The sequence below is a fragment of the Zootoca vivipara genome, chromosome 10, assembly GCF_963506605.1.
Source record: "Zootoca vivipara chromosome 10, rZooViv1.1, whole genome shotgun sequence".
Classification (NCBI taxonomy): Eukaryota; Metazoa; Chordata; class Lepidosauria; order Squamata; family Lacertidae; genus Zootoca; species Zootoca vivipara.
This window is the reverse complement of record NC_083285.1, coordinates 13,557,321-13,579,347: the sequence shown is the minus strand read 5'-3', so window position 1 is coordinate 13,579,347 and position 22,027 is coordinate 13,557,321. Positions and strand designations below refer to the sequence as shown.

At 45.3% G+C, this 22,027-nt stretch overlaps 2 protein-coding genes across 3 annotated transcripts in view; one reads left to right on the top strand and one right to left on the bottom strand.

The window, feature by feature from the left end:
* Nucleotides 1-5,147, bottom strand: part of TRABD (TraB domain containing) — a 29,303-nt gene extending 24,156 nt beyond the window's left edge. Inside the window, exon 1 of one of the 2 annotated variants that reach the window (XM_035127616.2) lies at nt 4,936-5,147. The gene's annotated coding sequence lies outside the window, so the exon portion shown is untranslated. The remainder of the gene's footprint in view (nt 1-4,935) is intronic. The other variant, XM_035127615.2, reaches the window with a different exon arrangement.
* A 9,750-nt stretch (nt 5,148-14,897) lies between these two features.
* LOC118090695 (tetraspanin-7-like) lies at nt 14,898-16,462 on the top strand. The gene has a single exon (XM_035126708.2). The coding sequence runs from the start codon at nt 14,898-14,900 to the stop codon at nt 15,633-15,635; it is 738 nt and encodes a 245-aa protein (XP_034982599.1). The 3' UTR covers nt 15,636-16,462.
* Nucleotides 16,463-22,027: the final 5,565 nt, after the last annotated feature.

Sequence of the window (22,027 nt, the reverse complement as noted above, 5' to 3'; positions counted from 1 at the left end):
CATCAACTGGTTGAATATAACAGATAAAAGAAATCTCTACAGCAAACAAATTTTAAAATCTGCCTTGCCACCCAACCCTGAAACTTGATTTTTTTGCTCTTATACAAAAATTGCAACCCTGGGATCTACCAGGCTTGGGCAACTGATTACACATTTGTCTTGCTGTTTTCTGAGAAATACCAGTGTCTCCTCTTCTTTTATCTTAATACAGAACCTATTGTATAGATAATTGTAAAAGTACTTTTCCAAATTTATTGAGAATAAATATTTGGTTCCTAAATAATTTTTTTCTCTCAAGCATTAAATCAACCAGACCAAGAAATGAGATCTCATCGTCAGACCAGTCACACTGGTTTTGAAGCAATGGAAGTTCTTCAAAATACTTGGCGTTCACTAATGCAAGCCAAGACATAATTAAGACAGTGGAACGATCATCCTGACGAGTTCGTCTCCCATCAAACCAGTTCAAGATTATTATTTGATGTGCTTTCCAGTCCTTGTGAAACCTGCTGAACTAGACCAAGGTCATAGTTAAGGGGAGGAGAGGCAAAAGCTACTTAAGGATAAAATACATGCCACCAATCCACCATGCAGGGGAGTAGGATTGGAAGCCCCCAGCCCAGAACAGTTCCACCACAGCTGTCTGATGGTACCATCACTCTGCTGGTGCAAAGCTCCCCATTCTACCCACCAAAAGTGTGGGTGAGCGGAAATATTGCTGGCAGGAACTTGAAAGCCCCGAAATGGAACATGGTGTACTGTCATTATTTGTGGCGTAAGGCCTGAACACTATGGCAGTAGAAGGAACAAGCAATGGGGCTACGCCTTCATTTCCTGCCAGGCTTTGAATTGCTCTGCTAATCTGTAGTGCACACATCAGATAAACGTCTGGTGTTCTGCATGATGGTACAAGGAGAATATTGGCATATATTTCATCTTGAGAACATTGCTGGACACTGGAGTACAGTGTGTGCTAGTGGCAGTTAAAGGATCATTTCCTCATGCATCTGCCTTGAGTACAGTCATACCTCGGTTTACGTCGGCTGCGGTTTGAGTACTTTCGGTCTGAGTACTCCGCGGACCCGGAAGTGTTTACTTCCAGGTTCCGCAGCGCAAGCATGCACAAAAGTGCTGCTCCGTTTAAGTACATTTCGGGGAGCGAACGGCTCCCCGGAACCAACTGTGTACTTAAACCGAGGTACCACTGTATTATAGAGTACATGTAGTGTACCTGCTCATATGCAACACGTTAGTTAAAAGGCCTGCATAATTCACTACAGTATATCATTAGTGACCTCTCTTTGGCCTGCACGTCACACAGAGCCTAATACCACTTCCTGGAAGGTTAGGAAAATGAACAAAGTAGAATTTATACTTTTCACAACTCTTAAGAATTTGAAACATTCGCTTTAGATGCCTTTCACAGAATAACTTTATGTTGGCTCCTTGGAACTTGAGGTATTGAGAATTCTCCGGGGGGTGGAACAGCTGGACGTTTTTCAACACAACAGCTTGCCAGCTAAACCTGTCTCAGCTGGCAGACTAACCCAACTGACTATTCAGAAGCTACATATGTTGGAAAGCTGAATTTTTGCAAGCTCAACTGTCTCCGAAACTGGGCTGACCTGCAGCTTGCCTTTGGGTGAGGCGATAAAGAGCAGCTTCTAGAACAGGGTTTCCCCAAATTTGGGTCTCCAGCCGTTTTTGGACTACAGTTCCCATCATCCCTGACCACTAGCTAGGGATGATGGGAGTTGTAGTCCAAAAAACGGCTGGAGACCCAAGTTTGGGAAACCCTGTTTTAGAATATTCAGCACATCAAGGCTGACATCTAGGTCAGTTTCACCACAGTTGGCATAGTTACCTGAAAGCACCCTGAAGCTTTTGCCAACCTGGCACTCTCCCGATGATTTGGACTACAACTCCCATCAGCCCCAGTCAGTTGTAGTCCACACTAAAACAATCAAGTTCTTACAAATTTGGGATGGGTATTATGTGGCACCTGCAGTAGTGCAAGTTCTGCAAATCTTAAGAGATTGGCACGCGTAGGGTAAGGCAATCGTGTAGGTAAACTGGTCCCAAACTGTTAAGGCCTTATATACTAATAGTAACACCTTGAACTTGGCCCAGGAACAAATTCGTAAGCAGTGCAAACTCTGACCACATGTGCTATATGCTGACTCCCTCCTATCAGCAATTGTGCTGCAGCATTCTGCAACAACTGCAGCTTCCGCATCAAGCGCGAGGGATGCCCCATGCAGAGTGCATTGCAGTAATCCAGTCTTGAAGCAACCAATGCATGTGCTACTGTTGAACCAGTCACAGTTGGTCAAAGGCACTTCTAGCCACTGAGGCTACCTGAGCCTCCAGTGAGAGCTGGATCCAGAAGCAAACCCCACCCCCCCACAACTGCAAACTTGTTCCTTCAGGGGGAGTGCAACCCCATCCAGGGTAGGCAACGGACCAATTTCTTGGACACAGGAGCTACTCACCCACATTGCCTCCTTTTTGCCAGGACTGAAGCTCAGCTTGTTTTTCCCCTCCATTTCCCCACTGAGTCCAGGTATGGCCCAGCCACTGTACAGCCTCTCCCGATTCAGATGTTACGGAGAAATCAAGCTGAGTGTCATCAGTATACTGAAACTCCTAATGACCAACGGTTTCATGTAGATATTCAATCGTACTGGAGATAAAGCACCACTCTCTGGACTCGGTCCTAAAGGTAGGATTGGAACCAGCGTAATGCAATGCCCTCAGTTCCCCACAGTTGTTCCAAGAGGATGCCATGGTCAATGGTACCAAACGCCAACAAGAGATCAAGAAGCAGGAGCAAGGTTGCGCTCCTTCTGTCCTGCTCTCTGCAACGGTCATCCATCAGGGTGACCAAGGGTGACTCAGTTCCATGGACAGGCCTGAACCCTGGAATGGATCTAAATAATCTGTGTCCTCCAAGTACAGTACACCTGTAGCTGCCCCACCACGGTCCTCTCCACCGCCTTCCCCAAAAGGGGGTATTGACAACTGGCCAATAGTTGTCCTAATCCAAAGGGTACAGAGCTAGTTTCTGTGGAAGTGGCTGTACCACTGCCTCTTTCAATGCAGTAGGGACCACCCCCGCCACACAGTGAAGTGTTAGCCAAACTCTGTACCCAACCATATGGTAACAACTTTTGCTGATTGCAAGGTATAAGCAAGCTTTTAGGCATAACACAATACAACTAAGTCAGAACTTAAGACCACATAGAATTGCCTTCAATCCAACATAGGCTTCCCCAACTTGGTGCCCTCCAGATGTTTTGGACTTCCATCACCCCTGCCGGCTGGGGCTGGTAGGAGTGATAGCTTGGTTTAAGAACAGCTTCGTTTATGAACAACTTGGATTAAGAACGCTGCAAACCCGGAAGTAGGTGTTTTGGTTTGTGAACTTTGCCTTGGAAGCAGAACAGGTTCCGCTTCCTGTTGAGTGTAAATTAAGTCCCCCAGTGCTATGGGAAAGCATGCCTTGGTTTAAGAACAGACTTCCGGAACGTTTTAAGTTCGTACACCAAGATACCACTGTACTACTATCATATATCACAAATGCCTCAATGTTTGCTCTTACAAAAAATCCAACAAGAGATCACACAAAATTTCCCCATTCTATTCCTCCAATAAACCACATAGTTTTAGATCAGGCATAGGCAACCTTGGCTCTCCAGATGTTTTCAAACTACAACTCCCATGATCCCTGACCACTGGCCCTGTTAGCTAGGGATCATGGGAGCTGTAGTTCCAAAACATCTGGAGAGCCAAGGTTGCCTATGCTTGTTTTAGATGAATCAAGGCTGTATCATGACAATGGCAGGACAACTCCACAATTCCAGTTTAAATTTATTTCCGAGACAAGCTGTCCACACTGCCTGTATGAGGCCAGATGTTCTCTGTAACACGACATCAGGAGTGACACGAAGGGAAATTTACGTTTTCAATCCAAGTGGCCCACTGAAACAATCTCTCCGGTTTTTGTTCAAAATCAACTGCATTTGCAAGGCAGCAGCATCACCAAGTAACACACGTGGCCGAGCAATAAGCTTTGGTCGCTAGAAGAATAGTTAGTACAGGATGACCTGCGATCTAATCAAACTATGTACATTGTTCTAAAATAAAGTCCAGAAGCGCTGTGTTCCCAGTTAATTAAGTTTTTCAGGCATGACATACTACCCTCCTAGCCCCTGGAAAAATAATTTTAAAATAAACTAAAAAAATCGGAGGAGGAGGTGGAAGGGAAGTGGTGGTTGAAGACACATATCCATCAGATGAGGCCGCATTTTCTCTGCTCTCGCCACAAGTATGACACGTACTTTCAAAGCAGCATTGTTACAGCTTCTGCCTTTGCTCACACACAAAAAGCAGGCCCAGGAAAGTTTGCCAGCTTTCCAAGCTTCCACATGCCAGCGAAAACTTAAAACCTTAGGGGCGAATCTGCAGCCTTCGAAATAGCCTCACGAGGCAACACTTGCTAAGTTGGGGGTGGGGTGGGGCAAAAAAAGAGAGAGTTAAAAAACGGACAGCATTTCAAACTTTATTCCCCCCACCCCAAAATGGAAAAAAATGCAAACACACACACACAAACACAAAACCCCATTTGCTAGGAAACTCCCAAGAAGTAAGGCAGTCAGTCGTCTCCCTTCCTCTTGCAACTACCACCCTTCCCTTCTTGATTCCTGGCCATTTTGAAGAAAGGAAGGGGAGAAAAAGAGGGGGGATGTTGTTGCTGTTGCTGCCTGACCCCCTCGCAGCAGGACTTGTCGCGGCGGCACAGCGACATGAGGCGCGCGCTCCTGGGCGCGCGAGGCGAGGCAAGGCAGCCGGGTCTCCTTCCTGCGCGCGCCCACCCAGCGCAGGAAACGCCAAGGGTCTCCCTCCTCAACCCACACTTCGGCCCCCCTGACTTACTTAGCAAGCTGAGCACCCCCCTCTCCGTGCAGGGTGCTTTCGGGGGGGGGAAGCTACCAGCCCGAGCTTGGCGGCGTCGGCGGTGCTTGGAGAGGAACCCAACTCGCTCAAGGGAAGAAGGAAGGAGACCCGAAAGGGAGCCGAGCCCTCCAGGTACTCGCGGCCACGTTAGCCTGACAACATGTTGGTATTAGTCATTCATAGAGGGAGGGGAGGGAGGCGGAGAGGGAGGGAGTGGGGGTGTGGAGACACCTCCGCGGTGCATTCTGGGAGCTGTAGTTCGGCCTCGCTTCCTGCCCCCGGCCCCGCGCAGGCCAAGGGCGGAGGGAAGGAGAGGCGACTACATCTCCCAAAGTGCGCAGCGGGAAGCGCACGTGCCTTGCCGGGGAGCCTGTCTTGGAGTGAATGCTTTTGATTAGATAGATAGATAGATAGATAGATAGATAGATAGATAGATAGATAGATAGATAGATAGATAGATAGATAGATAGATAGATAGATAGATAGATAGATAGATAGATAGATAGATAGATAGATAGATAGATAGATAGATAGATAGATAGATAGATAGATAGATAGATGTGCCTCTGTTTCCCCTGTCGAACAAGTAAATACAGAACCAAAAGGACAAAAACTTTAAAAAAAAGAATGGGGAAAAATGTATAATTTATTTAAGAGGCCACTCACTGTAAGCAGATGAAAACATTGGCAGGATTTTAATCTCACTTGCAACGTAGCAAATGCTATGGATAATATGCAAAATATAGATTATGGGATAATGTGCAGTTGTAAATGTTGACCCGTGAAGGGGATTTGGGGGGGGGGAGTCTCGAGATACAGAGACACCTCTATACGCACAGATATGCATTTGGATTGTTATAAATTTATATTTGTAAAATCAAATTTAAAAGATTTCAAAAAATGAATAAATAAATAAATTTATATTTGTAAAATAAATAAAAAAAGATTTTTTAAAAAAATAAAATAAAAATTAAGTAGATAGATGCATGGAGGGTAAGGATGATGATAAACTCAGTCGGGAGCTTCCGCAACGGGTTGTGCAAAGTTGCCCCAGAACTGCAGCGTTGGAGTGTTGGATTTTTCCAGCTTTCCGAATTGCAACAAAAACGAGGGATGCTGGAAAGTTGTAACGTGGCTTGGGCACTTGAAAGGTGCTTCAGTTAAATTAATGGTATTTAGTTTTGCTTGTGAAATAAAATGTGTGTAAGACTGCATAGAAATCATTAAAAAAATTATTACCAAGTACTTGCAGTTGTTGTTGTTGTTGTTGCTGCTGCTGCTGCTGTTGTTGTTGTTGTTAAGCATTTCCTGACCTTTTCAGAAGGTAAAATTAAAATCTGTTGGCTTCCCGAAAGCAGTTTATGTGCTTCTTCATCAAACGTAAACTTGCAAAGCTAAAAGTTGCCCAGTCACTAATAGCAGTGAGAATAATTCTACTATTTGTACCCCGCCCATCTAACTGGGTTGCCCCCTCTGGGCAGCTTCCAACATATTGTTGTTTAGTCGTTTAGTCGTGTCCGACTCTTCGTGACCCCATGGACCATAGCACGCCAGGCACTCCTGTCTTGCACTGCCTCCCGCAGTTTGGTCAAACTCATGTTCGTAGCTTTGAGAACACTGTCCAACCACCTTGTCCTCTGACGTCCCCTTCTCCTAGTGCCCTCAATCTTTCCCAACATCAGGGTCTTTTCCAAGGATTCTTCTCTTCTCATGAGGTGGCCAAAGTATTGGAGCCTCAGCTTCACGATCTGTCCTTCCAGGGAGCACTCAGGGCTGATTTCCTTCAGAATGGACAGGTTTGATCTTCTTGCAGTCCATGGGACTCTCAAGAGTCTCCTCCAGCACCATAATTCAAAAGCATCAATTCTTCGGCGATCAACCTTCTTTATGGTCCAGCTCTCACTTCCAACATATACAAAAACATAATAAAACAGTAAAAACTTTGAAATTTTAAAAATTAAAAATAATAGCAGGTTTGAATTCCTCACACCCAAAAACATATTTTTAACACCCCTCGCTGAAGAAATTTGCAAAAATTGTACCCCCCCCATGACCTACAAACCTGTTCCAGTCTGATCCTTTGCGTCCTGTAATTCCAGCAGAGCTTGCTCCAGAGTAAGCACAGGTTTCGATCAACAGGTGGCAAGATGAAAAGAGAGGGAAAGTTGCAGGGTGAGGGGTGTTTGTGTTTTAAGGCCTTTAAATAGGTATGCTTTTTAAGGCTACTAGTCAGAATGGCAGCAATATTGGTCCATGATGAACCTCAGGACGGAAGTCATTCCGTAGGCGTAGGGCCATCACAGAGAAGGCCCTTCTCACACTTCATTGCGGACCTCACTTGGCGTTGAGACTATAAGCAGGGTGTCCTTTGCTGATCTCAATACTGTACTTCCTTAGGTTGAGACCGTATAAGGGTATTCTTTCAAATATTTGGAACCTAAGCCATTTGGAGCTTTGTATGTCACCTGAAGCACCTTGAAAAGGACTTGAAAGGCAAGTGGCAACTAGTACAGGTCTTTCAAAAATTGCCGTTATAGGAGATAGCCCCATGTAGAGTATATTACTGCAGCCCAATCTGGAAGTTACCAGAATGTGGGTACATTATGCTGGAGCAGCTGGAGCCGATAAGCTAAAACTACTGACCACTGAGCCTCCATCGACAACGTTGGTAAAAGGTAAAAAGGTAAAGGACCCCTGGACGGTTAAGTCCAGTCAAAGGTGACTGGGGTTGCAGTGCTCATCTCGCTTTCAGGCCAAGGGACCCAGCTTTCTGGGTCATGTGGCCAGCAGGAATAAGCCACTTCTGGTGTAACAGAACACCATGACAGAAACCAGAGCACACAGAAACGCCTTTTACCTTCCCATTGCAGCAGTACCTATTTATCTACTTGCACTTTTTGGTGTGCTTTCAAACAGCTAGGTTGGCAGGAGCTGGGACAGAGCAACGGGAGCTCATCCCGTCGTGGGGATTCGAACCGCTGACCTTCTGATCAGCAAGCCCTAAGCTCTGTGGTTTAGACCACAGCACCACCCACATCCCACTGAGCCTCCATCAACAACGTTGACACCAGCAACTCTACCAAACATCAAACCTGCTCTTATGAAGATTGCCACACCATGGAGAATAGGATGTCCCACCAATTTCCTGATTTGAAATCTCGCTGTCCACAGAACCTCCATTTATCTGGATTCGGCTTCAGTTCATTGGTCTACATCCATTGGTTCAGAACGTGTACTGCCTCTCCTAACTCATCCAGGAGTACGTCCCATTGAACTCTGCCCTCTAAGCTGTCTAGGGCAGGCACCCCCAAACATCCCATCGTCCCTGATGGTCCTGTTGGCTAGGGATGATGGGAGTTGTAGTCCCAAAACATCTGGACGGTCGAGTTTGCCGATGCTTGGTCTAGGCCATGATTTACTCCTAAGAAGACCCATTTATCCTAAAGAGCACCCAATAAGACAGACTTGTACATACTTTTTTTTTTTTTTTAAAGAAGAATGTGATCTCATTCGGATCCCAAGATGAAATTTTGCAGGAAGCTCTTAGAAATATGAAATGATCAATACCTTTTTTTGGGGGGGGGAAGAGATTTTTAATCATATTGATTTTTAAATCACTTTTTAAAATGTAAAATTTTGTAACTTTAAATTTTAAAGTAAGTCCCTCATGTTTCATATCATATTAAAGCCCATGAAGTTCTGAAGTGATTGGTATTTTTAGCTTTGAAATATCACAATTATGGGCTGAGTTTTTAAGGTTTCTGTGAAATTCCAGTTGGCCATTAATGTAGGAAATACTCTTTTTAATGCTATCTTCTGGATAGCATCACAGTCAGTTGGAGAGTGGGGAGCTTTTGGAGTATACAAAACTTTGCATGCTGTGTAAAAAGGTAAATGGACCCTTGACCATTAGGTCCAGTTGCGGACGACTCTGGGGTTGCAGCACTCATCTCGCTTTACAGGCCGAGGGAGCCAGCATACAGCTTCCAGGTCATGTGGCCAGCATGACAAAGCTGCTTCTGGCAAACCAGAGCAGCACACGGAAATGCTGTTTAGCTTCCCGCTTGGAGCGGTACCTATTTATCTTCTTGCACTTTGATGTGCTTTCGAACTGCTAGGTTGGCAGGAGCTGGGACCGAGCAACGGTAGCTCACCCCGTCGCAGGGATTCGAACCGGCAACCTTCTGATCAGCAAGCCCTAGGCTCTGTGGTTTAACCCACAGCGCCACCTGCATCCCTTGCATGCTGTATACTGCCTTGTTATATTTTTATGAAAGTGCAGGTTATAAATACTTCGAAAAATAAATAAGTGGGAAGAGATTTTTCCCAGGGTTCTGCTAGTAGCCACACAGAGAGGCCTAGCTGCCAAAAATGCAATTAAAGAGTCTCTAATTGTTTAGTGGATTAATTTCAGCTTTTCTATAGCTGAAACAACACATCTGTTTTCTCCTTTCCAGGTGTGACGCAGACCGTTTTAATGTCATTATGATTTTACATTTAAAACTTTAATACCTGAAATTTGGCATTCAGTAGCAGGAAAACCCGTCACAGGAGAGACACAAAACCCAAACAGAAACTATATTTACTTATTTCCATTTTATAGACAGGCACGCTGAAAGTACAGTGGTACCTCTACTTACGAATTTAATGCGTTCCGAACACACATTTGTAAGTCGAAAAATTTGTAAGTCGAATCCCATAGGAATGCATTGGGAGAAAAGATTCTTAAGTCGAAGCAACCCTATCTAAAAATTCGTAAGTAGAAAAAATCCTATCTAAACCGCATCCAAGATGGCGGATGGAGCTCCATTTGTAAGTAGAAAAATTTGTAAGTAAAGTTATTTGTAAGTAGAGGTACCACTGTACAGGCTGGCTTTGAGAGGTAAATGGTTTATCTTAAATGAGTCACTAGAGGGAGCTTACATCTTCCTTTTTAGTGATACGCAGACATAGCATACCTGAATACAGTACATTTAATCCTGTGGGCTAACAGCCTAAAATGCTTCCATATATCATTATTATCTTCACCAAGGCCTTCAGAGAACAATATGATCCTTAGCAACGTACATGACAGGAAGATAATACAACATTGTGCCCAGCCTTCCCCATTCTGCAAGTCTAAAAAAATAATGGTTTGTCTGACATCTGATTCCCCCCCCCAGCATGGAATCATGGATTTATTAATGTGTGCTTTGAGGAACCCAACACCTACCGTATTTTTCGCTCCATAGGACACACCTGACCATAGGACGCACCTAGTTTTTTAGAGGAGGAAAACAAGAATTTTTTTTTTTGCTTTCTTGAATTGTCCTAGGCATAGCAGCCAACTCCTAGAGGCCTAGGTGCCTTTGCCCCCCCATTAGATATTTGAGGAAGCTTCTTTTGCAAAGGGGGAAAGCTCGATTTTTTTTGAGGATCAGCTCAAAGTTGTGCAGCTTTTTTTGCAAATGGGAAAAGCCCCGTTTTGGGGGGGGGGGGTCAGCTCACAATTGTGCATCTTTTTTTGGAAAGGGGGAAAGCTCCATTTTTGAGGATCAGCTCAAAGTTGTTGAGCTTACCTTGCAAAGGGGAAAAAATCCTTGTTTTTATGGGGTTCAACTCACAGTTCTGCAGCTTCTCTAGGAAAGGAAAGGGACCCATTTCTACAGTTTCCAGACAGATAATCTAATCAGCCAGTCACATGTTGCTGGGGAAACAAGCAGCCTCTCTCTGCAGACAACAATTGAGGCCTGGGCAAGGGGCCGGGGCGGGAAGGGAAGGGAGTTAGCTCCCTTATCTCCCTCCCCGATCTCTTGCAATCAGCTGCTGAGCGGATCCTTTCAACACTCTCTTTCCCTTTTGTTAGCCTTTAGCTCTTTCTTTAAAACAAAACAAAAAAAAAGCATGATCTGCCTTTGGCCCCTGGGCAATTCGGCTCCAGGGACCACACATTCACTCCATAAGACGCACAGACATTTCCTCTTACTTTTTATGAGGAAAAAAGTGCGTCTTATGGAGCGAGAAATACGGTACTTCAATTCTAAGCAATGTGTCTGGTATACTACATAGTAGTATACAGGGCCGGTGCTAGGGCTTTTTGCACCTTAGGCAAAACACCTTTTGGCGTCCCCGGCACATGCGTCATGACGCATGCGTCGCACGTCATGACGCATTGCTGATGCCCCTGCATCCCCTCCATAGGCAGAAGGAGCGCAAGCCAAAAGAAGAGCTCAGCACTCTCCCGCCTATGGAGGGAACGCTGTGAGCTCCTCAGCGGCGGCTGCAGCGAGCAAGCGGCGGCAGCGCCCATAGCTGAAGCCTTCAGCTATGGGCGCTGCTACTGCCGCCACCGCTCACTCATTGCAGCCACTGAGGAGCTCACAGCGTCCCCTCCATAGGCGGGTGGGTGCTGAGCTCTTCTTTTGGCTCGCGCTCCTCCCGCCTATGGAGGGCATGCCTATGGAGGGCCTTCGAGCTGGGCGGCGATGGCGTCTTCGGAGGCGCCTCCGGGGCCACCTGGGGAAGAAGAAGCGCTGCTTGCCGCTCTGGCCGCACGGCTGACGGGGGGCGCCGAGGAGGAGCAAGCAGATCGCGGCCCTCTTTCATGACCGGGCGGGGGCCAGCCGGCTCCGTCACATGTGGGCGCATTGCCGGGCGTGTCTTCATGCTGCGTCTCGGAGAAGGGGCGGCGCCCAGAGGCGCCCGCGGCTTCTGATTGGCTGCAGGAGTCAGCCTCCAGGAAGACGCAGGCGGGCGGGCAGCGGGCAGGCAGTGCCCCTCAATTCTGGCGCTCTAGGCAGCTGCCTAGTCTGCCTTTATGGACGCACCGGCCCTGGTAGTATACCAAAGTAGTAGAATTTGTTTTGGATTAGATCCAGTTCATCTCTACTAGAAGTACCCCAGATTGCTGCACCACACATTTCTGTAATAATAGAGTGCCATCTGCATGCTAATTGGAACATTATAATATTTCCCGGGGGAATCCAACAAGTATCGGATCCAGTGGCCCTTTTCCGCAACAGGCTTTAAATGCACAATAATCTGCATTTTTTCCATCGCACCACTGGTAGCACTAAAAAAATACCTGTACTTTTTACAAAGCTCCCTGGAAAAAACTCAGCAATCAGTATTTGAGATCAGCAGTTTGTACTATTCATAGTGAAAGCAAGAAATGTGTGTGGCTTAATGATTTACAGGTAATCGCTGCTTTAACCCTGCAAATAAAATATATTTTGCACTCCCCGTTTCCAATCTGTGGCGTTCCAAGGTCTGATGTAGTTTGCATGAGACTTGTTTTATTATCAGAAAAATGGAAGCAGAACATAGGGATGGCAAATAGCACAGAGCAGCCTACATTAGGGAAAAAGCACTGAGCTAGCCCCATGGACTTTGTACTGAAATAAAGATGGAAGAGCCTTCTCCTTTCTGGGAAAAGCCATGCCATAATGGCAGTGTTGCCATATGAAGACTTCAGTATGTAACATTTATGGCTTGCAGATCGGAAGGTCGGCGGTTCAAATCCCTGTGATGGGGTGAGCTCCCGTTGTTTGGTCCCTGCTCCTGCCCACCTAGCAGTTCGAAAGCACGTCAAAGTGCAAGTAGATAAATAGGTACCACTCTGGCGGGAAGGTAAACGTCGTTTCCGTGTGCTGCTCTGGTTTGCCAGAAGCGGCTTAGCCACGCTGGCCACATGACCCGGAAGCTGTCTGCAGACGAACGCCGGCTACCTTGGACAGTAAAACGAGATGAGCGCTGCAACCCCAGAGTCGTCTGCGACTGGACCTAACGGTCAGGGGTCCCTTTACCTTTATAATAGATGGATCTATTTTATAGATATTTCACCTTTCGTCCATCATGGAACTCAAGAAAACATGCAGGTGGTTTGCTGGTGACTGTGCTTAAAGGCACTGACATACCCTCCAACATTTCTCCCATGAAAATAGGGATGTCCTATTCAATAATAATAATAATCTCCTTGGCTCAGGGGTCACATAACTCCAAACCCTCCCATAGTTCTCTCATGAAAATAGGGACGTCCTAAGGAAATGCAGGACATTCCAGGATCAAATCAGAAACCGGGACAGCTTCTATAAGTTCGGGAGTGTCCCTGTAAAATAGGGACATTTGAAGGGTCAGCACTGACCAGACCCAGACCTGCTGAGGTTCAGCAAGGTGGTGGTCTCATACGGTCTTTCTTTGTTGGGCCTTATGTTCCAATAAGCATGCTGCTTTTCCCCCCTTTTTCTTATTTTTTTGCAGCCTCCCCGAAGAAACAAATTAAAGCAAATAATGTTTTTTCCTTAAGCTCTGGGGCAACGCATAATCATGAGTATATTTTCTGGAGGGAAACACAACAGGTATTGGATAACAGCTGTGAAATGAAATAAAAGATTCCTTTGTGGTGAAAAGGTTCTTAAAATTACTCTCCGGTGCCCATCTCTGTATCGTTGATACATAAATGGTGACCAGGAAACATTTGTTTGGGCGAATGCAATCTGGGGCTCCGATATCTTGCGTCTAGGACTTGCCCTGCCAGCTGCAAAACCCTTTCATTTTATTTCTTGCAGCTCCAAGAAAAGAGCAAGCGATAGATCTGTTATACAGCCCTGTACTCACCACGCCATAAATCTGTCAAAGGGAAATCTAAACAGTCTATTTATTTCACCCTCCTGGAAAGCTTGCTATGCATGAATGGTGGCAGAGCAGCGAAGAAAGGTGGGTGCTTAGATCATGGATCTTAGTTATCTCAGTGCAGTAGTCTGGTTTTTCTGACATACTCCTTAGATTAATGCGTGAAATAGTGTAGACTCTGGGAATGGTCAGTTGCAAGACTCTCATTCATCTTCATAATACAGCACGGGAGTCATCAGATGTTCTATACCCGTAAGGATACTGTAGCTCCATGGACTTTACATTACGGAGCACCACAGCTGTACAATATTCTTTCTTCTTTTTATTTACATTGCACTCTGACAGTCTTTACCCAGGTCTGAAAGTTATCAGCACAGTCTATGGCAAGGAGCAACATTCCCCCTTTTCAGGAATGGGGAAATCTTTTAACATGAGTGTTTCGCCGCCGGTTGGGATGCCACCGGGAAATCTTGCAAGCTTTGGCTAAAAAGAAGGTATGTAACATTTATGTGTTATCTCTTGAGAGGGGAAGGATCAAAGGGAAGGGCTACCTGCCCGCTTGGCAGGAAAATGAGCTCCCGTTACCGAGGCTGATTTTCCTCTGTGGCAGTTAAGTGAAAAGCAATCTCTGAACTACAAAAAGCTTGCTTGAATTGGGGAACCAGAGCCCATGACGGACAAATTAGCAGCTGACATACCAAGGCGGAGCATGCAGCTAGAGAGGCAAGGACAGGAGTGTCTGGAGTGATTGAGAGACAATTCTGCCAGAATTCTGTGTCAGAAGAGCCGCTTTGACTACAATCAGGACAGCAATTTGACCAGAGAGCCTGTCCAACTGGTTTTGTGCTGTGTAATCTTCTTTGCATTCTGCGGAATAGGGAGAAAGAGACTGGTATCCTGAGTTCTGACCAGGTGAAGCGGGCAGAGATTTCCGAACATTCCTCTCTGTGAGAGCTGCCCTAGGATCCCAGCAACAACCCTCCACTGTTTGTGGAGCTGTTGAACCCCAAAGAACACCATCCCAGTACTGGTTGTGGAGTGGCTGAATCCCAAAAGAACACCCTCCCAGTTTCATCGTCTGCCAAAAGCACGCCTACGAAGCATTCAGCATTTCATACTTGGGGTCCCGAGTGAAGGTGTTCACCATCGCCCAGCTTGCAAGGTGGAGGAGATTAACCAAAACCTCAAGGAAATAACCATCTAAAGGTGACATCACAGAGCATCAGTCAGCTTCAAGGAGCATCAGTCGGCAGCACCAAGTGCCACTTCCTTCCTCCATACCAGTTATAAGCACCCAGGAGATTTTCACCTTCCATCGCCAGAAAGGTACTATGGCTGTGCTCAAGCTTTTCCTCATGGCTTTCAGCTTTGTCTTCTGGGCAGCGGGACTTACCATGATTACCCTTGGCATTTGGGCCAAGATTTCCCTGGGCACCTACTTGGCGCTCTCCACCAACGAATACCCAAACACCTCCTTCATTTTGTTGGCGACCGGCGCAGCTGTCATCGTGTGGGGCTTCCTGGGTTGCTTCAGTGCAGCCACTGAACACCGCTGCCTGCTGCGCACTTACGGGAGCTTTCAGCTGGCGGTGCTGGTCGCCGGCTTAGCGGCGGGGCTCTCCAGCTTGTTCTACCGCAAGGATATCGCCGAAGGTTTCCAGAACGGCCTCCACGAAGCCATACGCTCCTACGCCGAGGACGAGGAGAAGGCCGGGGCTCTGGATTCCATCCAGCGCACCCTGGACTGCTGCGGGGTTGAAAGTTACCGTGACTGGTTTTCCTCGCAGTGGTCTAAGGAGCAACAGGCACCCAACGGCTCCGTGCCCGCGAGCTGCTGCCGGGCACGCAAAAGGTGCCTGCATAGCCCTCTCCCTTTCGGCGCCCGGGGCATTTACCGTGACGGGTGCTACAGCAAGGTCTACAACTTCGTCAGCGGCAACATGCTCTACATTGCCACGGCGGCCCTTGGGCTGGCACTCATGCAGGTGGTGGGCATCATCCTGGCTTGCCTGCTGGCTGCTCGGATCCCACCCCACGCTCAGCCACCCGGAGGCACCATCCCACACTGAATATGGCATGTAGCTCACTCGGACGCAGCATTGAGACCGTGGAAGGTACAGTAGCCCCCTTCCCGTCCTCCAAACAATTCCATCACCACCACTAACCCTCCAACCACACTCGCCGCATGCACTGCCACGGCACCTCAATTATCTGTTTTTCCGAATTTATTTTATTAAATTTTTAGAAATCCCACATACAATTCCAATACATTAAAAAAAACCCACAACTTCTATATTATCGACTTCCCAGCCCATTGTCCGTGATGTTTTCCTTATCCCCACTGCTTTGCTGCACCCTGTCTCCCCCCTTTTTACATCATAATCATAACACAAGAGTCTCTAATTCTTTCTGTTGCTCATCATCCTAATCCTGCTCGCGGATTCTTCATATTTTCATATTTCTTCAAATAATCCGAAAAGGGCTTCCATTCTTCAAAAAAAGACAATCATCATTAAATTCTATTATTTTAGCTGTTAGCTTTTTTGGATCGACGTGGTCCATAACTTTGCTTATCCATTCTTCTTTAGTGGGAACTTCTTCGTTTTCCCATTTCTGAGCATAAAGGATCCTAGCTGCTGTGATTGCATACATAAACAACATAGCCATCTTTTTGGCATTGCACCTCATTATCTTTGCAATTGCTCCCCCCTGTAAAGGTAAAGGGACCCCTGACCATTAGGTCCAGTCGTGACCGACTCTGGGGTTGCGCACTCATCTCGCATTATTGGCCGAGGGAGGCGGCGTATAGCTTCCAGGTCATGTGGCCAGCATGACAAAGCCACTTCTGGCAAACCAGAGCAGCACACGGAAACGCCGTTTACCTTCCCGCTGTAGCGGTTCCTATTTATCTACTTGCACTTTGACGTGCTTTCGAACTGCTAGGTTGGCAGGAGCTGGGACCAAGCAACGGGAGCTCACTCCGTCACAGGGATTCGAACCGCCGACCTTCTGATCAGCAAGCCCTAGGCTCAGTGGTTTAACCACAGCGCCACCTGGGTCCAGCTCCCACCTATAACCCCCTCCTAATTCTCCTCCTTCTACCTACTAACAGTGACACTGTGCCAGATAACCTGGCTAAACCTCCCCCTTTTTATCTCTCTCTTTTTCTGCAAGATGGGCCAATTCCTAATTTTGTTCCTGAAATATTTCTCCATCCACCCACACCAAATCCCTTCAGTGCCTTCAGGGGACACGAATGGCAGCAACTGCTTTCATTGCGCCCAACTTTATTTTTCCCACTTTACTGACAGCAGTGGGGTGTGTATGTGTGTATGTGTGTGTGTGTGTTTGTGTCAATCTTCCCCTCCACCTACAAATCTGCTCTCAGCTTTGGTGCTTCTTTATACAACGGTGGGAAGAAAAGCAAACCCAAGACTTTTGCCATAAAGTTTCACTGTGTTTTGAGTGATGGAAGAAAAATGAGAGGGAATGGATCAAACATCGAGGGGAAGGCAGAGATCTGAACAGTTAATGATGGGAAGAAAGCAGGAGAATGGCCTTTGTTACGTTCCTTTGGGAGGGCAAAGGAAAATTGAAGGTCAGAAAGGAAGAGAACTCTTGAGAACAAAGGGGCGGAGAGGGCAGAACTTTGAGCTCTCTGTTATTCAATCATGCAAGACCGGATGAGGTGAGATGCCTTTGTTTGCAATGTGAAATGGTGTAGATTTTTTTTCTGAATGGGGCTTATCTTAGAAAAATAATAGTCAAGTCCAGTTTTCAGAAGGTGAAAATAATCTCAAAGGGCCCTTTGTGTATTCCTAATATGACAGAAAAGCTAATTCCTGGCAAAATAAGTGACTATCCCGGTCGCCAGTGGGCTGTGTTTCTCTCCAAACTGCAGCCAGGAAAACTTGCATTGAATGCAAACCTTTCTAAACCTTTGGAGCGGCTGTGTGCTGTGTTGTTTTTGTATATGATGCCCCCCCATCTGTGGTGTTCTGCATCTTTGTGTTGTTCTATTTAAAACCATAGAGAAAGCATCCCCAAATTCGGCCCTCCAGATGTTTTAGGACTACAATTCCCATCACCCCTGACCACTGGTCCTGTTAGCTAGGGATGGTGGAACTGTAGCTCAGCGAGGGTCAAACTACAGTTCTCGGGATTCTTTGGCGAAAGCCATGTACTTCAAATGTACGGTATGTTTGCAGTTTAAGTCCCATGGTCTTTTGAGTAAGCACGTATGGGATTGTAGTGTGCAGAATACTGCAGCTTGTGCATTGTTGGAATGAAATGTGCTAAGGCCAATCAGGAATAGGGATCTGTAGCATTTCAGTTCCCTGGGGCAATTTAAAAGTAGCAGGAAAATAATTCAGACTGTCTAATGCCAATTGTCAGCGTTGATAACTGACAATTGAGTGAGTTGTTCTTTGAATAAATTGATGTATCTACGGGAAATTTGAATAATGCCATTTGTCGGTTTTGATAACTGGTGATTGAATAAATTGTCATTTCAATAAACTGATGTATCTACGGGAAGTTTGAATAAACTGATGTATCTGCTTCACCACTTTCACTTTGAAACTGCATGATGAAACTCCTAGAAATGGACCCTCGCCTTGCCCTGGAGAAGAAATATTTTCAGAGACAATCCCGATTGAATGCCCTTTTTTAAAAAAAGATAAATCCCTACATATAAATGATTATGTGTTGTGTCTGGCTAAGGCATACCCAATAGTTTCACTGACATCAATGGACTTAAAGTTAGTCATGGCTGACTTTATTTACTGGGTTTACTCTGAGTATTATATACACCTCTTATACTGTAATATGATACATGAGATATGTCATCACTCCCAAATAATGCTTTGCTAAGGAACTTAGTTTTAGGGGACCCCATTGCTCTAGGCCAAGGAAGTCATTTCAATCGGTTTCTCTTCATAAAATGCCCACTTTCTATATAGATTATAATTCAGCTTATAACATAAATGTTTTTCTAACAATGCAATCCTATGCATGCTGTCTCTGGAGTAAGTCCAGAGTTTACAGGACTTATTTCTGGGTAAGTGCGCACAGGATTACAAGCTGAGCAAGCCCTATACGCCAAGTGAACCTGAAAAATAGCATGATGTTGAATTATTACACTGATGCAGCAACTATTCCTGCTTCAAGTTCCTGTGGCTCTTACGGACATTATTTCAAAATGTGATTCACATGTGTAAGCACTTTGCAAATGATTTTTCCCTATTCTTTCCTGTCTGACATCTAATATTTTATCTATTAGTGTGCCAGACAGGAGCAGACATTATCATTTTCCATAGACAAACTTAGGATTTAAAAGTCCACTTAATGTACTAGAATAAAAAAGATCTGCCTTCCCGTCAGTTTTCTGTTCTCAGAGTGTTCCCTATTATGTCTTCCGAGCCCAATAACACTTTTGCTGCCCTCCATGTGATGAAGTACCCATTATAGTAATTTGTCTCATGGAAGCTTCCTGGGAGCCAATTTGACGTTATTGGCTGCCATCTCAAAGACTTCAAGTATACAAATTCTCCGTAGCTGAATCTCAAAATATAAACCTGTGTGTGGCAGGGAGCCATTTGCAAAGACTGGGCTTTCCTTTTTCTATAGCTGATTGTGGGATCATTCCAGAGATGATAATGGGAAAGTCCTCAGCATTGCGGACGCTGGCAGGTGCAGGAAATCTGTAGAGGAAAAAGTCACAGGGTGAATATCTTGGTTGAAAACATAACATCTGAATAAGACCTTGATGTTTAGGGAAAAGGATGAGGGGACTTTTTATTGGTGTATATTTTGTTACTTAGAAGTACAGTACTGTTTTATTTAATTCATCAAGATTTTCTTAAAATATTATAAAATTGTAGCATGTGGTCAATTAGAAATACTTTCTTGAAAAAACTGGTATTCTGTGCCTGACTCTAGTGTAATTTTCTGAACAGTGCAATATTCAGAGAGCAAAGAACCACCCTGTACTTCTGCTCATTAATCAGAGGGTCATTAGTTAACTAGACGTCACTAGTTTGTGTTCATAGCTTTAGGGTAACTAGCTGTTTTTTGTGTTGAATATATGCTATATGGCAATTTATGGACCTAAAGCCATTTGCACATAACAAAATATGTATTTTATCAAAGTAATACACAACACAAAATACTGTTGCTGTATGTAGGTTTTATTTTATTTGTTTTTTATCTTATATTTTGGAAATGCACATCCAGTTTTTTTCCCTTTAAAATTTTTTTTTGGGGGGGCCAAGAGAGTGGGGCCCTAAGCTAAAGCTTGTTTAGCTTATACGTAAATCCAGCACTTGTTTGGATCTACCGGTATATTACATATGCTTATGCAACAAAAGTTCAAATATAACTTCTGATTGTCAACATTATATATATATATATATATATATATATATATATATATATATATATATATATATAACATAGGCATGAGTCAAAGTGATGGTATATAGGACTTTGGAATGTATATGCATTGACATTGTCTCTGTCTTTTGATATTTCTATGTCTCTGTCTTTGGATATTTTGTCTTCAAACGCAGCAAATAATCAATTGCACATTTAAAAAAAAGGAATCAATGGCTGCATCAAGGAAATATGTTGCACATGTGAAGATATCTTTATGCATGGAAAATGCATGCCAATGGCCATGTGCCACTGCCTATTTATAAATGACTAAATGAGCCACAAACATTTTGTTCTTAGAATCATAGAATCATAGAGTTGGAAGAGACCACAAGGGCCATCCAGTCCAACCCCCTGCCAAGCAAGAAACACCACCAAAGCATTCTTGACATATGTCTGTCAAGCCTCTGCTTAAAGACCTCCAAAGAAGGAGACTCCACCACACTCCTTGGTAGCAAATTCCACTGTCGAACAGCTCTTACTGTCAGGAAGTTCTTCCTAATGTTTAGGTGGAATCTTCTTTCTTGTAGTTTGAATCCATTGCTCCGTTGCTCCGTTGCTTCTTACCAGACATTGGCTTGGTGAGCATTGTATGTGCAACCACAACTTTATACAGAACTGTGCACTAATCACATGTTTCATTGTGGAATACACACATAACTGTTGCTTGGGTGATATCTATTGCAATATTTCGTATTGACATCTAGTTAATATCTACACATTTTGAAACTTTGTATGCTAAGTTTGTTGCCACAGTCTTCCTGATATATGAGCCAATAAAGCTTTGAAATCACAAACGTCACCTGTCCAGTTTACTTGACTTTGTATTCTTTGGCAAAAGCTGCCGTGAACACCAAGTTTCTAGGCTCCTAGAGCTTTCCACAAAGAGGAAAACAGAATAATGCATCCAGAGGAACCTCAAATGTCTGGAGCAGTTCTGGGAGACGGAGGCACACAGGAACGCCTTGCACGAATGGGACTACTTTTGGGCTTGCTGATCTATCCCAGCTCCTGCCAACCTAGCAGTTCGAAAGCACACCAGTGCAAGTAGATAAATAGGTACCACTGCGATGGGAAGGTAAACGGCGTTTCCATGCACTCTGGTTTCCCTCACAGTGTCGCGTTGTGCCAGAAGCAGTTTAGTCATGCTGGCCACATGACCTGGAAAACTATCTGTGGACAAACGCCAGCTCCCTCGGCCTGAAAGCGAGATGAGCGCCGCAACCCCATAGTCACCTTTGACTGGACTTAACCGTCCAGGGGTCCTTTACCTTTTACCTTTTTGTTGGATACCAGGGACCCATGAGGCAAGGTGAAGTGACTGCTTTGGGTGGCAAAGATCCACAGGGGCAGCAGATCTGGCCTCCAAGGAATGTACCATCTGCTACTGCTGCCACTGCGGTAAGTATATTGTGACATACTCCTTGGAGCCCAGATCTGCCGCCACCTTGGCAGCCCCCCACAAATGGCGCCTCTACGGTGGCGTCTTAGCAAATAAGAAGCACTACTGGCCTCCTTCCACCCCTAGGAAGTAAATAGCAGGGGCTGCCCTCTGGGGTCACCTGGGGTTCAGACCAGGCCTTTTCCCCTCCCGTGACAACCTGAGATTCCCACTTCAACTGTCAGGGAAGGTCAATTTGATTCCCACCCCCTTATTCCCAATGTAAATCTTAATCCCCTGCTTCTTCGTGATGTAGATCTTTGTTTTCCCACTTTTTCCCTGGTGAGGCGGGCACTATTTTGTGGTTCGCCTCAGGCGCCAAAATGTCTTGGGCTGGCCCTGTTTGATACGAAACCCCCAGTTTTTCCGTATGATTTTTCCCCCCTGGCTGCTTCCATCATCGTGAATACGAACACTTCCTTCTACAACAACATTTCATTTCAGCAAATAAAGGCAGGAACGCAAATAGGGGGAATACGGCACAAATGCTTGCCAATTATTTTACTACATTTTGAAAACATTTTCATCCAAAGCATATGGTAAAATGTTCCTAACGCCTCACAGCCTCTCTGCCACTTTGCAGCTAGT

Excerpts from the sequence above, each read along its gene's own strand:
- LOC118090695 (XM_035126708.2), top strand. The coding sequence starts at position 14,898 with ATGGCTGTGCTCAAGCTTTTCCTCATGGCTTTCAGCTTTGTCTTCTGG.